The sequence below is a fragment of the Macrobrachium nipponense genome, chromosome 7, assembly GCF_015104395.2.
Source record: "Macrobrachium nipponense isolate FS-2020 chromosome 7, ASM1510439v2, whole genome shotgun sequence".
Taxonomy (NCBI): Eukaryota; Metazoa; Arthropoda; class Malacostraca; order Decapoda; family Palaemonidae; genus Macrobrachium; species Macrobrachium nipponense.
Window position 1 is genome coordinate 108,774,102 of NC_061109.1, and position 17,456 is coordinate 108,791,557.

General features: G+C 38.5%; 2 protein-coding genes and 1 long non-coding RNA gene across 3 annotated transcripts in view; 2 read left to right on the top strand and 1 right to left on the bottom strand.

The window, feature by feature from the left end:
* The window catches only part of LOC135217221 (uncharacterized), a 75,298-nt gene extending 68,943 nt beyond the window's left edge, over positions 1 to 6,355 (top strand). Inside the window, exons 4-5 of the mRNA XM_064252951.1 lie at positions 5,084 to 5,150; positions 6,155 to 6,355. Coding sequence (XP_064109021.1) covers positions 5,084 to 5,150; positions 6,155 to 6,355 — 268 coding nt within the window. The remainder of the gene's footprint in view (positions 1 to 5,083; positions 5,151 to 6,154) is intronic.
* The window catches only part of LOC135217278 (small ribosomal subunit protein eS27), a 205,202-nt gene that overhangs the window by 170,693 nt on the left and 17,053 nt on the right, over positions 1 to 17,456 (top strand). The gene's annotated exons all lie outside the window — the stretch shown is intronic.
* On the bottom strand, positions 8,737 to 11,024 carry LOC135217030 (uncharacterized). Its single transcript, XR_010315006.1, has 2 exons — positions 10,609 to 11,024; positions 8,737 to 9,075 (listed from the first exon to the last, which is right to left on the bottom strand). It is a non-coding gene; the product is annotated as an uncharacterized LOC135217030 (long non-coding RNA).

Below are 17,456 nucleotides of genomic sequence, written 5' to 3' on the forward strand. Positions count from 1 at the left end.
GATGGAAACAGCATGGTCGGTGCTCGATTCCATGCTTTCTGTGGATCTGAAGGACCCGTATTTCCAGATACCCATCCATCAATCCTCCAGGAAGTACCTCCGCTTCATCTCGACGGGACGGTGTACCAATTCAGGGCCCTTTGTTTCGGTCTCTCAACCGCCCCACAGGTGTTCACACTGGTGTCGGCTTGGGCCTACTCGGTAGGGATATGTCTTCTGAGGTATCTCGATGATTGGTTATTCCTGGCGAGCTCCCGCTCACAATTGCTACAGGACAGAGATCGACTCCTTGAATTCTGCCTCGATCTGGGGATCGTAGTGAATTGCGAGAAGTCAGATCTCGAGCCCAAGCAGAGGATGAAGTACCTGGGCATGCTGATCGACACGGTAGCAGGGCGAGTCTTCCTCGCAGATTCGCAGATCAGCAGATTCAGGGAGGGCAGCAGGATGGGTTCCTGTCCCTACAGGAGCAGCCAGCTCAGCAGTGGCAGGTCGTGATCGGTCACCTGTCATCTCTCAAGAAGCTAGTCCCTCACGGGCGTCTTCACCTGCGGTCTCTTCAGTGGAGACTAAAGGAGTGTTGGTCACAGGCAAGAGACCCACCTTTCTTCCCCGTGTCCCTCACAGAGGAGGTGAGGCAGGACTAGCGCCTGGTGGCTGGACGACGGGAACCTTGTGTAGGAGTGCCTCTTTCGCACTCACTCACTCTCTCTCTCTCTCTCTCTCTCTCTCTCTCTCTCTCCCGAGATGTTGCTGTTCTCAGACGCATCGACCGAGGGATGGGCGCACACCTGGAGGAGTTGCTGGCTGCTGGTGTGTGGAACCATCATGACAGGCACCTTCACATCAACGTCCTGGAGCTCAAGGCAGCGTTCCTCACTCTCCCAAGAGTTCCAAGATCGTCTGGTGGGACACTCAGTGGTGTTCATGAGCGACCACACCATGGTAGTGGCGTACGTCAACAAACAGGGGGCCCTAGTGCCCACCCCCGTTGCATCAGTTGATGTTGCAGGTGCACGAATGGGCCGTGGCACACTCAGTAGAGCTGTCAGCCAGCTACATTCCAGGCAAGAGGAATGTGGTAGCCAACAAGCTCAGCCGTCGGGATCAGGTGATAGGAACCGAGTGGTCCCTTCACCCAGACATGGCGGGAAAGGCTCTTCAACCCGTGGGGCGTCTGTTTGCCACCGACTGACAACAGAAAAACTCCAGGTTTTCTACTCGGTTGTGCCGGACCCATGGGGCAGTTGCAGAGGATGCACTTCAACACCTGTGGGACAATCTCTTCGTGTATGCCTCCCCCCGTTCTGTCTGATTTGCAAGGTGATCGCATGTGATCACCCCGAATCTTCGGATGATCCTGGTGGTGCCCAAATGGCCTCAAGCCGTTTGGTACCCGGACCGGCTGGCTCTGCTCGCCAAAGCACCGAGAGAGATTCCTCCCTGGCACAACCTCCTGTGCCAGCACTGTAGAAGGGTACCACCGGTCGGTCGAATCCCTGTGTCTTCACGGCTGGCTGTTATCCACCATCTCTTGCGAGCGAGAGGCTTTTCTCGCAGCGCAGCAACAGAGATGGCTGAGTACCTCAGACAGTCTTCTGCAGCTGATACCAGGGAAAGTGGTCCGTCTTCTGTGGTTGGTGTCGTGGACGGGGTCTCTATCCTCTCAGTAGCCACTATTCAGCAGGTAGCGGATTTCCTCATGTTCCTTTTGCCAAGAGAAGCTCCTCTCCGTCTCCGCAGTTAAAGGATACAGAGCTGCCCTAGCCCTGGTCCTTAAACTGCACGGAGTTGATATTTCCCCCTCTTTCGAGATCTCCCTCCTGATGAAGAGCTTCGAGAGGTCTTGCCCACCCAGGGAACTCAGGCCCCCGGGGTGGGATGTGACTCTCGTCCTTAGGAGTTTGACTTGCAGACCCTTTGAGCCACTCCAAGAGTCGTCAGACAGGGATCTGACCCTCAAGACGCAAGAAGTGTCCAAGAACACACTTTCTTTTATTTTCTGGCTGTGTGAGGTGATCCAGGAGGGCGTACGACATGGATGGTAGTGACGACACCCGTACCCTTCGTCCGAGAGCCCACGAAGTCAGAGGTATTGGTCCAACCCTTGTATTCCACAAGAACTTCTCCCTGGCGCAGGTTCTGAAGGCAGGGGTTTGGGCCACCAGACCACCTTGACTTCATTCTTCTGCCTTCGGGATATTACCCACAGGTCCTTGGACACTTTTTCATTGAGACCCGTGGTGGCTGCTCAACAAGTTGTGTAGTCTACCCAGCACCCGAGCGGACAGAACAGCATCGCATCCTTGTGTGACTGCATGAATGGACAAGTGAAAGAGAGTGTGACTGGCTTCTCTTCCTCCTTCGTTCTTCTCCTCTACCTGTGGGCAGAGGGCCGCAGTCGTCACTACGCTGAACAGGCCGCCGATGCAGGTAAGCTACACAACTGAGCTCCATCCTATCCCTTCCAGTAGGGATAGGAGTGTGTTATATTATCCGCCACTCCAACCCCAGAACAAGGGGGGAAGTGGAATCCAACAAGAGACAAACCCATGACTTCATTTTGGCTCTTGAAGTAGGAACTAGTTCTTGCCTTTTGCTATTTATAAGAGGTACGCTTGCCTCCCTCTTATAAAATTTGGTCCAGAAGTCTGACCACTGATCCTGTGGTGCACACCCCGATCAATGGGCAGAGGCTATTATCCCTCCCTCTGCTCTTACGACCAGGGAGGGAACCAAGGTAGGACGAACACCAGTCTGTTCATAAGACTCAGATTTCACCCACCAAGAAATGAGTCTTCCTATTGTTAAAGGACCAAGGATTTGTATACGTATCGGAACAAATAACAATTTGTCGGAAATTGTTTTTTTCCTAACTATATACAAACCCAAATTCCTTTACACATAGTCCACCTCATGCCACCCCTCACTCTGCGTTTCCTGGGCCTAAAGCAAAGTGACTCCTCTCCTCACAGTCGAGCTGACCGCCAACTGCCGGACAAGTAGTTAACTACAAACCCCCTTGTTCAAAGCTTACGACTGGTTCAGCTGCCATTAAGTACCTTCCTATTGTTAAAGGACCTCAGGTTTGTATAGTTAGGAAAAATACAATTTCTGACAAATTGTTATTTTAGAACCACATAAAATAGCACATACATAGGTTCTTGTTTTTTATATCCTTCATTGTTGAACTTTAATGGGTATGGTGAATAAAAGAAGTTAGGTAAAAACTAGAGTGACTTACCATGGACCATTTTTTCATCTGAATCATAGAGTTTTTAATCAGGAAATAAAATTCTTTTTAATCAAATTGTATTTTTCTTAGCTAACAAACCTGAAGTCTTAACAATAGGATATTTTCAAGTGCTAGCTGGTAACCACTCTCACTCCCCTTGCTGTAGAGAGGAGTTATGCTACTGAATAGAGGGGTTTTGGTATTTCAAAGATCAAAAACACACCAACTTTTTTTTCATATGGGCTACCTTACTCACTTGTATCAAACCAGTCCAGCACATGATGTGTCAATTCCTCCAACAACCCGCCCGTAGGAAGAAGAGAGGAAAAAAGAGGAAACCACCCAACTCACTCATTCTCTCTTCCACACAATCATCATAGGTAAGATACAAAATACCCTATTAAGGGTATTGGATGGATTACAAATCTGTACAGATTGGTCCATATTCACACCCATGGGATGGGCACTCAAGACAGGGAGGGGGCAAGACCCCAATTAAGAAGATTGTCTCCAGTCCTTCCAACTAGCTCTTGCTCGATTAAGAGTAACCCAATCCTTTCTGCAAAGGTTTGTTCGATGGGGAAGACTCATATGGACTCTGGATGGCCTCACCCATTGGGCAGTGGTCAGTTTCTCGCCAGCGTTTTAGGCGGTAAGTTGCTGACTCCATAGGGTTGATGCTGGTGGTGTCAGAGGGGGAAGCTTCTCAAGTAAAAGGGACAGTTTCCAAAATCACTGACCTTGTTGCATTTAAAAGGAATCTCAAGATATCGACCATCCTCTGAGAATTGACACGGAAATGTCAGTCTACCTTCACTAAGTTGCACCTAGTATATGATGTGTACCTTGGATTAAGTGTTACTTCATGGGACTGTCAGCAATTTCAGAACGTGTTATCTCCAATGAACGAAGTACATTCTTCTGCCCTCCTTCCTCATTTTTTTTTATCTGCTTAATTCCCCCATCATGGTATTCTTGGGTTATGAGCAGCAACTGTCTTTAAATGGTTAGTTCCTTACTTGATCATTTGTTGAAGTGATTAAAAACCCATTGGCATCTCATAGCTGTAAATTATTTTCTCCTATCCTTCCAGCTATATAACAATTCAGGTATTCAGGGAAATTATGATTTTTGTTTGTTATAAAACAATTGTGTTTTTTGTAAACTACAACATTTTCATATAAACCCATCTTTCATACAGACGTGCATTCTCCCAGTCCCCTTGTTTTGGCTGTTTAAGAAGAGCATGAGCAGGCCCAGAAACTATCTACCACTAGGTCAGATAGTGTCGCTCAGTGATTGATATTCTAGCTATTCTTCCACCTTTAAGTTGATCTATTGATATTCTATCTATTCTTCTATCTTGAAGTTATTCAGAAGCTGTTTTCTTAGGAATCTGACAGCGATTAGAATTATGATTTATGAGTTTGTATAAAAAGTTTTCTTTCTCATAAAATCTGCAGTTATAAATTTTTTTATCTAAATACATTCCCAGCCAAATTGTTGTCTTTTACGTAGTGAGAAATCTAAGTACCGACTTCATGGAGCAGCATCCTAGCCAAAATAAACTTAACACTGCAACAAGGCAGATGATTGTAGTGTTTGTAATTATTTTAAATCTTACCAAGATATTGATATTGTAAAACAGTTGCTTTTTCCCCTGCAATCTGACTGGCACTATAAAACTATACTATTGTTGTGGTCTTCAAAATCCCTTGTGTATGTCATTTATTAAGATTTTAAAAAATGCATTTCTAAATATATTTTTTCACTTTTCAACAGGTGTGTTGCCTAAGTCAACAAATATGGATCATATTTTGAGAACTATGACTTGAACTTTGATCTCAGTGAAGAAGACTACAAGTTAATTGGCTCTTCAAATATAACCAAGAAATATGCTTGGGATTCTTCAATAGTAATTTGATATGATAACATAGTGCATTACATTCACATCATCCCATTTTTTTCATTATTCAGTATGTACTTTTAAAATTACTTCTATATACAGTACTACACTTATTCTCAGGTACAACCGACTTTGCAGATTTTTTTTTTTAATTCTTTTTGTTAGGGTCTTTCCATCGAGATTGTTTTTTTTTTTTTTCAAAATTTATTTTTTTTTCAATGTTGGCGATCACCTACCCATTTTTTAGTTTTTTTTTATTTTTTTTTACATGTTAAATTTGCAAGTACATTACCCTTTATTGTACATTGAATAAAAAAGAAATTTTTCATGAGAATTTGTATTCTTTAAATTTAGAGTTAAAAAACTACCTAGGAATGGTCTCATGATAAAAAAGATCATGATATAAGAAAAAAAAAAACCTATTTATGTAGCTGCTGTATATCCTCAAAAGGCTTGAGAGGAAGCATTGGTTGGCGGCAATATTTTGATCTTGCAATGTAACTCCTACTACTTCCTCCCCTTATCTGTTTGGACCCTTTTCGAAGTGTTGTCAGAAAACTCATTGAATGAGCCCGACAACAGACTTGCAAAATGAGTACTTGAGTTTCTTTTAGAGGACTCACATTGGCTACCAAAAAAGGGATTTTGACGTAGGAAAAATCTATTTTTGGGCGAAGAAGCCGTGTGGCCCAGTGAAATATGTCTCCTTTAGCACTATTTCTTTTAAAAATATTGCTATAATACCAGAGAACTGCTAAATTGGACATGGTCAGAACTCTCTGACTCGCTCACCCGCCTATATAAAAGGTGTCGGTATAAAACTGGGGCGAGTGTTAAACACTACCACAGCAACCCCTCCAATTAGCCTTTTCTCATCAAAAGCCACTAAAGCTGTTTCTTTGTAGCATAGCCACTAAATCCTCAAAGGAAAACTCTCAAGGATACGTTTTCCAGATTCTCAATTTTTCTAAGGAACAGTTATGTATATGTACATTGTGCAATTCTGTTTATAGGCTCACTCGGTGAGTGGTGAGACAACAGTCTCACCAGACTTCAAAAAGGGGTCCCAACAGATAGGGGAAAACAGCAATATGGAGGTTACATTTGCGAGTGAAATTTTGGAGCCCAACAATGCTTCCCTTCAAGCCTTTGATGAAGACCAGCAGCTATGCTATCAAAAAGTAATGGATAGAATCAGAAACCTGGAAAAATAATGACTAATAATATAGTTTAGAAAGGAAAAGGAGAAGCACTACAGCATAGAAAATTATATACTAATTAAATTTTTGAGCTTACTTGAACCAGCTAGAAACTCCATGACCACTTAGGCAAGGCTAAAATGGAAAATAAGGTTTGAACTCTAGACTAAGAACTGCTGACAGAAGGTCTGGGAACCACACTACCTGGGGCCACAGGGGCACTACCAAGGTCATCCTGAGATTCCTAAAGTTAATGTGTTCAGGACCTGACATAAACCTCTAGATTTTTCCTGGGTGCTGAAGGGCATCCTCCACCTCAGCAAAAGGATCTTGGACCATCAAGCAGCAGACCTATAGTTTCCTGTTCAAGTGAGTGCATGGCAAAGAGGTCTGAAATGGGTCTTCCCCACAGGAGAAACAGCTTGTCTGCTAGGTCCTGATGGAGAGTCCCTGTGTACACTGTAGTTAGAACTTAGACTCACGAACGTACCTGTCCACGAGCTCCACCAAGTTGTCGTTCACCCACTGGTGTACCTCGACTGTCAAATGAGTGGAGCTGGTGCGACAAGGCCTCTATGCCCATAGGAGATGTAGTCTCAATCTTACCCGATAAATTACTGAATTCACGAATGAGATCAGTAACCTTCAAAACAGAAGAGAGAAACTCCTGACTCTTCCCCTCATGTAATCCCTGTGATATTAGCAAAGCTTTGGTTTGTGAAGTAAACGTTTTGGACAGTCAATTAAAAGCCATAGTTTCATCTGCATTTTTGCCTCTTGGACATACCTTCCATATCTTGAAAATTTTTATTTCAGCATGTTAAGAGAAAATGGACATTCTTTTTATTCTACATAGCATGATGTATTAGCCCAACCCCTGTGTTCTTCAATTCCATTGTTGCATGATCATTAGACCTAAGGTTTGTGCATATGCTGTCATTGGTTCTTGTTTTGCCCACTATGTACTACAATTTTAACACTGGTAGTTTGTCAATATGGTTTTAGCACTGTCTTGGTTTAGAATTTAAATTTTTAAATTTTTTGTTGCTAAACTCAAATGTTCCCACTTTAATTTTTTGCTGGGGTGTACAGATTCAATCTCGTCTTGTTTGAGGAGAGTAAGGTGATTTTTTATCTTTCGTTCTCGTCTGATAATATAACTATATACCCTGGATCTTGTTCTGGGCATAACTTTTCAGTTTGTTTGAAGATTTCAGTCAACCAAGTGTTTTCCTTAATTTGTCTAAATAAGAGACACTTCCATGGTTAGACAACTGGTTATAAACATAATTTTCAGGTTTTAGCGACATATCTTTTTACCTAAATAGTACCAGTAATCATGACACATTTTCATTCCCAAGAAGTGAATTAAGGTTGGACCTGGGTATGAATTTTTTTTTTTCCTTATCTTGTTTGGTTTGGATGTTCTTTGCTTGAATATAAACTTGGGAGGGGAGCTGGTGGTGGTCATTTCCATCTTTGTTATCAATGTTTGATGTACAGTACCTATATCATCAAAAATATAATAAATATTATAAGTTATTAATTATTCATCATATTATCATCCACAGTAGACACAACACTTAACTTTTAAATATGGATGAATCCCTTTTTTAAAGGCATCATGCTTAAGAGACGGTATACACAAAGCTTGTATTGTCATGAGGACTGGCCAGCAGTAAGAACAGACCTCAGTATCATACTGTCATCTCTCTTTGCGTCACACGGGCTACTTTAATTCTATTGGAAAGCAATGCCATCCAACCTCACCCTCCTTCATATTTTATGGAAAATTAATAATGTAGGCAAAGCTGATAAGGTAGATTGAAAAGCCTGATTGCCGGTAATTTTGAATGGTAATTTGCATGTGATGTTTTTGCATTTCATATTTGAGAATTCACTTTACATCATGAAAGGAAGAAATTTCTTGCAGAAAGTTGTCTAAAACTGCAGTACTTCTTCAGAAAGGTTGCCAGTATATATCCTAGAAAATTATAATACAGACATTTTCCTGGAAAGCCATACTGCTACCATTTTAGTGGACATTCGAGTCTCTTACATGCAGGGATTCTTCATACTTTACAGTGAAGGATGACATATCTGTTTGTCCATGGTAACTTTAAGGCAACAGTAATTATTTCCTGATCTCTCAATAAATTTCAATGAACAAAAGCTTCCAACATAAATGAACTAAACTTTCACAGAATACTCTCACTAGTAATTGCAGGTTTATACCTCATATATGCATCTGTCTATAATATTGCCCAGCAATTCCCTTGGCTTGTGAGGTAAGAAAATTCCCAGTCATGCCATGACTGCCAACCCTCATTTCAGCAGGGCTCCACTTCCTATTTGATATAAGCAACCTTGTGTTTCAACTAAAATCAAATAAAGGATGATTTTGAATTTTTTTAACATCAAAGTTACACTGTCACCAAGCGTTTAACCATATTAATTTGCGAAGTAACACCGTCACCAAACTTTAACCATATTAATTTGCAAGTAACACTGTCAAAACTAAAAGCTGCCTTCTTGCTTTACATATTTTCCACCGATTGATAATTTCCACTATTAGTAAAAGCTTTCTCACTAGCATTCAAGAGGATAAATTTCAAGAAAACACATGTTTAGCCTCTCAATATAATAAGTCTCAGTTCATGGTAATAACAGACAAAAGGAATTTTAAGGGAGGCTCTTCCAACACAATCAGTTTTGCTTCCTTCTGAATGAACACCCTGAAAATAAAAAGAAAAGGTATTAGCTGTCAGTGATTTAAGACATTACTACAGAACCTATGGCATTGGTTACACAACTTACTACAGACAGCATTTGCAAAATAACCTGGCTTTGTAAGTCTTATACCTACCTTGGATAATAAATTTAGACTAACAGCCTCCCCCCCCCCCCCCCCCCTTTTCTGTTGCTAATATTCCAAAGAATTTTCCTCTTAACCCTTTCTACTTCAATGTTCCATTTCTCAACTATACATACAACCAATTAAATCCATGCCCCAAGGAAATTTGCAACTACCAACCCTCTGAGAATAGAAGGTATCTAGGTTTAATAAAAATTTGAAATCTTATCTGTATATGGAATTATCTGGATGATGTCCGAGGATGTTGGGACACAGCCTGACAATATTTCATAAAACGGGTACAGCTAAGTAGTGCATAACAACAACCTGGTTACTATCAAATTTTTTTTTTATCCAGTGCTTGGCCTTTGGCCTCAAATTCCGTTTCTAAATAGCAATAAATTACATACTGCACGTATATGAACGCCATATTCTCCTAGTTGCTGTAGTTATTAATAAAAAAAAAGAAATAAAACATTTATGGTTATTTTAGTTTGTTGCATTGCCCCTTTAAGAAACATTTAATAAAGTAACAATAACAAAAATTACACCAAAATTTATCATATCATGAACATTAACCAGCCAGAACTGTCTTTTATAAGGGACTAACAAATTTTAAGTCATCTACCAAATAATAACATTCCGTCTGCAAATGACACCTACACAACTTTTGTTTAGAAGTTTTAATCCTATTATTCTTTACAAAATGCATGCATATAAAATTGTATTAACACAAGTCAACATGGCATGCATATAACACCGTAATACCATAAGTTAACAATCTGTTGACATATTGTTCCCTTTCCTCTTCCTGTTTTTCATGCTCTCATCTTAATGTGTTGTGCTTCATGAAAAAAATTAATTCTGCAAAAGTATCATGATAGGAGTGGGCAAACGACAATGTCACATCAATCAGTTCCTCAACTAGTTTTAGGGGCTGGGCTTGGAATGGGAAATAAAAGTACTCTATTCTCCAATAATTAATCCTTTTCATCCTTTTTTATTACAAAAATGTGTGATGTGATCAAAGATATTAACTCCGCCAGGGATATTTTAATAAAAAATCAATGAAGTTCCTACAAATTTTACCCACAGCTCACTCAAAAAAAAATTATACAGACCTTATTGCCAATCAGTGTTGTATAAGTTCATACACGTGGAAAAATACATAATTAAACAAAATAAATGTTTTTTCAACAACACATTATGATGATGCTACATAAAGCACCAAGATAATTAATCCTGTGCAGACTACCTCAGAGTGAGTCTCATTTAATTAAGACAGGTATTTGAGTTTTGATCATCAAATGCTTTCCACTTTTATTTTACTAATGATAACGCATACAATATTAAAACTGTAACAGTCCAGCAATAATGGGTTTTAATAAGCCTACAGTACTTCAGAACTACTAACCTTTTATGTATATACCTGTCAGCTTCATTGATATCACAACATATATGCAGGTGGAGTCTTGAAATTTACTGTTGATGAAGTTCCCAATACAGAGCCGATAGTCAAATACCAGAGATTTTTTTGAGACACCAAGATTTTCTTACAAAAATAAAAGTGGATGCCAAACATGGAAGGAAAAGCTTTTATTTCTGTAGACGATTATTTTATAAGAAAATCCTGGGGGTCTCAAATATTCCCCCCCCCCTTTTTTAGTGCATTTTAACCCTCTTACGCCGATTGGACGTATTAAACGTCGAGTCAAAATGTCTCCCGTATGCCGATTGGACGTATCATACGTCGGCTCAAAAAAGTTTTTTTTTTAAATTCGTGGAAAAATACTTATAGGCCTACCAGCCGAAAACTTTTGAATCACTCGCTTGGGGATGCTGGGAGTTCAACGGATCAAGGTGTTGTTTTGTTTACAATCGCTACGCAGGCGCGCAAGCGCGAATTTCTTTCTTATCGCACTAAAAAGTATCAGTGACACATCTCAAAAATTATTTCGTCACTGACATAATTTTTGCACCATTTTAAATTATCCTTTACATGAAGTATTATATATGAAAATGTGCGCAATTTCATGTAAAGAAGTAATCAAAAAAATACTCATGATTGTAACTTTTATCAGTTTTGAAATATTTTCATATAAATAACGATGTGAAAAAATTTCAACCTTCGGTCAACTTTGACTCTACCGAAATGGTTGAGAAACGCAATTGTAAGCTAAAATTCTTATATTATAGTAATATTCAATCATTTGCCTTCATTTTGCAACAAATTGGAAGTCTCTAGCACAATATTTCGATTTATGGTGAATTTATGAAAAAACTTTTTCCTTACGTTCATGCGATAACTCTTCCGATAAATTTTTTCGTGCGATTGTCCTAATGTTTGCACCCTTTTAAAATTTGCCGTTACATAAGTTTTTATATATGGGGGGAAATGTGCGCAATTTCATGCACAATACAACTAAAAACAACCCATGGTTGTAGTTTTTATCAGTTTCGAAATATTTTCATATAAATAACGTTAAGTGCAAAAATTTCAACTTTGGTCAACTTTGACTCTACCGAAATGGTCTAAAAACGCAATTGTAAGATAAAACTCTTATATTCTAGTAATATTCAATCATTTACCTTCATTTTGCAAAAACTTGGAGGTCTCTAGCACAATATTTCGATTTATGGTGAATTTATGAAAAAAAAAAAAAAAAAAAAAAAAAAAATCATTTTCCTTACGTCCGCGCAGGTAACTCTTCGACAAAATCAGAATTTTTTTTGTGCGATTGTCGAAATGTTTGCAACATTTAAAATTAGCTGTTACATAAAGTTGTATATATGAAAATGTGCACAATTCATGAGTAATACAATTAAAAATGATTGAAGGTTGTAGCTTTTCTCTTTTTTCGAAATATTTGCATATAAATCACGATAAATAGAAAAAAAATCACATTCGGTCAAATTTGACTCTACCGAATTAGTTGAAAAACGCAATTGTAAGCTAAAACTCTTATGGCCTAGTAACATTCCGTTATTTTTCTTCATTTCGAAAAAATTTGAAGTCTCTAGAACAATATTGTGATTTATGGTGAATTTTTATATATACTTTTTACCTTCACTCCGCGCGCCGATTTGCGGCCGCAAGTCCTCCGAAATACGTACATCGCATTATCCTAATATTTGCTCCTTTTCATATTAGCTGTTTTATAGTGTTTCATATATCAAAATGTGCGCAAATTCATGAAGAATACAATAAAAAATAAGTGAAGGTTGTAGCTTTTTTCCATCTCCAAATATGTGGATATAAAAAAAAAATATATATAAAAATTTCGACATTCGGTCAAATTTAACTCGTCCGAAATGGTCGAAATCTGCAATTCTAATCTACAAACCTCTTACAGTATCGTAATATTAAATAATTTGTCTCTAGAACAATATTTAGAATTACGGTGAATTTTTGAAAATAACATTTTTTTTTACGTCCGCGCGTTACGAATTCGTACATCATTTTGTGATAACATTTTTCCAGTGTTGCTTTTATTGTTTTACTATGTATTATATATCAAAATGATTGCAATTTAGTGTACAATACAACGGAAAAAAAAAGTAACTCGTTAGCTTTGACCGTTTTTGCACAGCGTGATTTGAATACAATTATCTATGAATTTTTTTTTTTCGCTACCATATATCGCATTATTTACATATGATAATGATATTATTTTTAATTTTTGATGATTGCATACTAAACTTCAGGCAATGACAAAAAAATGAGCCAAAAATTAACTCTTAATCTTTAAAACTACGCGCGCTGTGATTTTTGAAAGAATTATTTTTTCCGCTTCCGCACTCACTCCAAACCGGCGCCGGCATACAGGAGAGGTTTTGATTTTTAGGGCTTCGGCATAAGAGGGTTAATAAGTTTTAAGAAAATAAAAATTTAATACTTATCAGTTTTTATAGAAAATATAACTCATTTACAATTGTAGCTGACAAAATTGATATGTTGAACCAAAGGAGGTTTGAAAAATCCGTAGTTATTAAATTATTCTAGTCAAAGAAGTTGTGAAAACACTGAAGTTTCATAGAAAACCCTGAGATATGGGGGAAGGGTCACTGCTGACCTAATTGATCATGTATGTATTGTCACCAGGATTCAGTAACCAAGCAAAATTTCACATCCAATGGATGAAGAGAACAAGTCAAAGATTGAGTTACAAGATTAGACCAATAATAATAAACAAATTGGCATAAAAGCAAGCTAAATACGTATATATATAAAAATAAAAAAAATAAAAAAAAAAGAGGAGGAGGGATATTTATACATGCTAACCATTCCCAAATACAGCACACTATATTGAAAGGGGGGAAAAATAAGTACAATTACATGAACAAGAACAAATTTAATAAAGGCAGTCCCTGGTTATTGGCAGGGTGCTCATAAGTGAAAACTGTCAGTAACTGAAACTTAGTGATTTATGGCACTTATGGAACCCATATTTGGTTAATGGCGCCTCCCTTAGGTTACGTTATAGCAGCATAACTCTATTATTGTGACCTTATGGTACCGATAGCTGGAACTGCATGTTATGCCACCATAAATCACCGACTTTATGGCACTAGACAAACGCCGTAAAAGTGGATCGCCATTAACCAAGTCCGCCAATAACCGGAGATTGCCTGTAGTATAAGAATCTACTACCGTCTGTCAATTTAGCCTTGCCACCAGTAGGTTGGCACAAGACAGTCGCACATCCAAACCACACGCAACCTACTGTCTGGGCATGGGAAAAAACTGTGGAAATCTTGAAACAACCTGAAAATCCAAAGCTAACGTTATTTTCCTTTTTCGTTAAATCTTAATGGCCAAAATGACAATTTTTACATAAAGATAGTATAGGATACTGACTAGGGTGGAAGCAATCCTCCACTACATATTTTTTTATAAATACAGATTACCATGTATACACTGCATCATAACCAATTTAATTTTCACATAAATGTATGGACATAGAAGTTGTTTTAACATGTTTGTCTATGAATGAACATTTTTGCAGTTGGAGAAATGGTTATTTTACCAATGCTGGCCAAATGAACACTTTGTCTAATTGCAAAATTGATGGGAAAGAGACAGAGATGTGGAGCATTCACCACAAAATCCAGTTAGTAATTTACCTTACTAAATAAATAAAACAGTTTGTCATCATGATAAAAACTTTTGTCATAATGGTAATATATGTATACAGTGGGGATCTAACCCTCCAAAAGAATGGCAGAAGGCCCTACCTACTTCGTTTTCAATAAAGGAAAACCTTCTAAGATAATTATAATGCTTACCTGGGCATTTAACATCCATGAAAAATGAATTTGGGTGCTGCACAAGTCTCTTGAGCTTGCACTTTCTCTTCTCCCTCTCAGCAGGAGTGGGATGCAACAAATCCTTTGCTAACTGAAAACAAAAAAATATTCCATATAAATCATTTATTTTACTCATGGGAAATATAATTGTTACTGCAATCTTTCCTTGACCAATTTGTTCCCAAAAGAAAGTTGAACCAGCTTTGGATGAAGGTTTTCCATACACCAAAAGGTTTGTATTTCTATGAAAAATTCAAATGATTTCACTATGTGCATATTTAGACATGTAGTCTTAAAATCAGGAGATTGTACAGAGGTGAGGTTCAATATAATCTTGATTACTCTTGTATGCCATCAAGAAAAAAATTATTTGGTCTCACCAAGTCAAACCCTACATTACATTATTTCAAGCTGTCACTTTTTAGTTCACACAAGTTTATTTAGTCGTCAATTTTAAATTCACGAGTCAATTGTGCAGTCTGAAAGTCGATGTCAGGTGACACCATTAGTATCATTACTGGTTAATTATATGGTGCATATGATTTATTTTTAAAAGTTTTGGGTATTGTTTACATTACTGTACACTGAAGGAAAATAAATACTGGAAAAGATGACAAACTTTTTGAGACAATTTTGCATTTTTCATAGATGCAAACCTGAGGTTTTAACAATAAGATAATTTTCTAGTGCCTGGCTGGATCCGGTTAAACAATCAGAGATTGAAAAGCAAGAAATATGCGAGATCTGGCAACGCCTATGTATATTGGGTGAAAATTGGTCAAAGACTGCGGACCCACGCTATCGCGTTTAGTCTTTCCCAACCCAGGATGTCATAAGATGACAGAGGGGCAGGCAGCTAAAGGTGGGCAGTAAAACATTAAAACCTTAGGTTTGTAGCTATGAAAAATACAAATTGTCTTAGAAACTTTGTCATTTGTTCATACAAGAACAAACCTTCAATCTAATTACGGGACAAATTCGAAGGACACTGACCCCCAACCCCTGGTGTGCTTTACATAATAGCTCGGGCCATGAAGCACCTCCACTCTTTTCGAAGAAACCAAAGCTAATACGAAAACCGTTTTGAGCGTTAAGTTCCTGTCTGATGGAATGACGTAAAGGTTCATAAGGAACTTTAGTGAAACTTCTCAGGACCACGGAAACATCCCACATTGGAGGCTTAAGCTCTCTCAGTGAACAGAACTGTTCAAACCCTTTAAACAGCAAGGAGAGTTCCCAGGATGAGATGATGTCTACGCCTACCAGAAGTAACACTAAACTCAGGGCCTCTGTAGCCTCTAATAGTGGAAACGGACAAGCCTTTCTCATCCCTGAGGAAGACCAAAAAGTCTGCTATACCCTGAATCGAGGTTTCAAGCAGAGAAAAACCCATTTACGACACCAATCACAGTAGATTACCCATTAACCTTGGTAAACATTAACCTTGGTAAACGGCAGAGGTAGATTTCTTGAGATTGCTGGACATAAGTCCTGCTGTCTTCTGAGAAAAGCCTCTCGCTCGGAGGAGATACTTGACTGCTCACTGGTGAATCTTGACTGTCAAAGCGTAAAGTTGGTGAGAAACCAGCGGCAACCCCCCCCCCCTCCTTCATGGAAGCGATCACAGTGGTGTTGTCCGACATGAGAACTACAGATGTCCCTCTACTTTCTCCCAAAATTCCTTCAGACCCAGAAAAGCTGCCTTCAACTCCAACACGTTGATATGTTGCGGTCTGTCCTCCAAATGAGCGCCCCACCCTGCGAGGGAGGCAACTGAAAACAAAAGGGCAACTGAAAACAAAAGGAAGTCCGGCAGCAGTGAATGCAGAGGAACACCCTCCAAGAGATTCTGATCGTCTAACCACCAATGAAGATCTTTCTCTCACTTCTGGAGGCAGAGGAACCATTATCAGGGGTGGGTCCCAAGACCAGTAGTCCCTTAGTCTCCATTGCAGACTCTGAAGATGAAGTTGCCCAGGACATATTTTGCTTGCAAAATTACTTCAAGACTTTTCAGTATTTTGTGTTTTAAATAGTACAGTCACCTCTCGACAAATGCGAGGGTTACATTCCTGGAATGCTTGCGTTAATTAAAAATGCGCCATTTAAACATTTTCCCCATAAGAAATAACAGTAATAGGGGGGTAGGGAGGTTACATTCCTGGACTTCGAGAACTCTGTACTTTTTTTGCCAAGTACAACCGAATTGGATAACAGCAACATCCATTTTGCTTGTATTTCAACCATTGTGCAATACTAAACAATCACCATAGTTTACTTTAAAAACGATGCTATGTAGAAAAGGAGATATATTTTTATGTAAGCTTGTATTAAGATGAAAGTAAGTGAAAGTAGCGAACGGGATTATCATTATTTTTTTTAATGCAATAACCATGCTCCCAACTCAATCTGTTAACGAAAAAAAATAATTTAGTTCACAACGAGACTTATTTAACCTGAGGTAAATAGGGCGAAATAAACTCGTATTCGACATCAGTTGATTTCCAAACCAAACTATTGACGACTGTTATTATTTTATAAATGCAATATGAGATCTACAATATCATTGGATACAGTGAAGTAATGTATAACTTATTATTGGATACATGAAGTAATGTATAACTTATTATAAGTTTCCTGGAAAAGATGCATATTCATTACTTTAGTCATTATACATAGTCATCAGCAGCCAGACATTGCTCAATTATGCGAATGTCGGAACGAAGCTGATTCTTGTTTTGTGTCCACTTATTTTCTTTTTATTTTTTTTACTGAATTATTTCATAGTCAGAATGTATTGAACCTCCAGAATTGGCTTCTATCAATTACTGTATTGTACATGTTGTACAGAGTACACTGTAGGCTAGGCTACTGTATTCATAAGTATTAAAATATACCATAGTATATCATACCCAAAAAAGTAAAACACAGCAAAATCTTTTTTGCACTATTAAT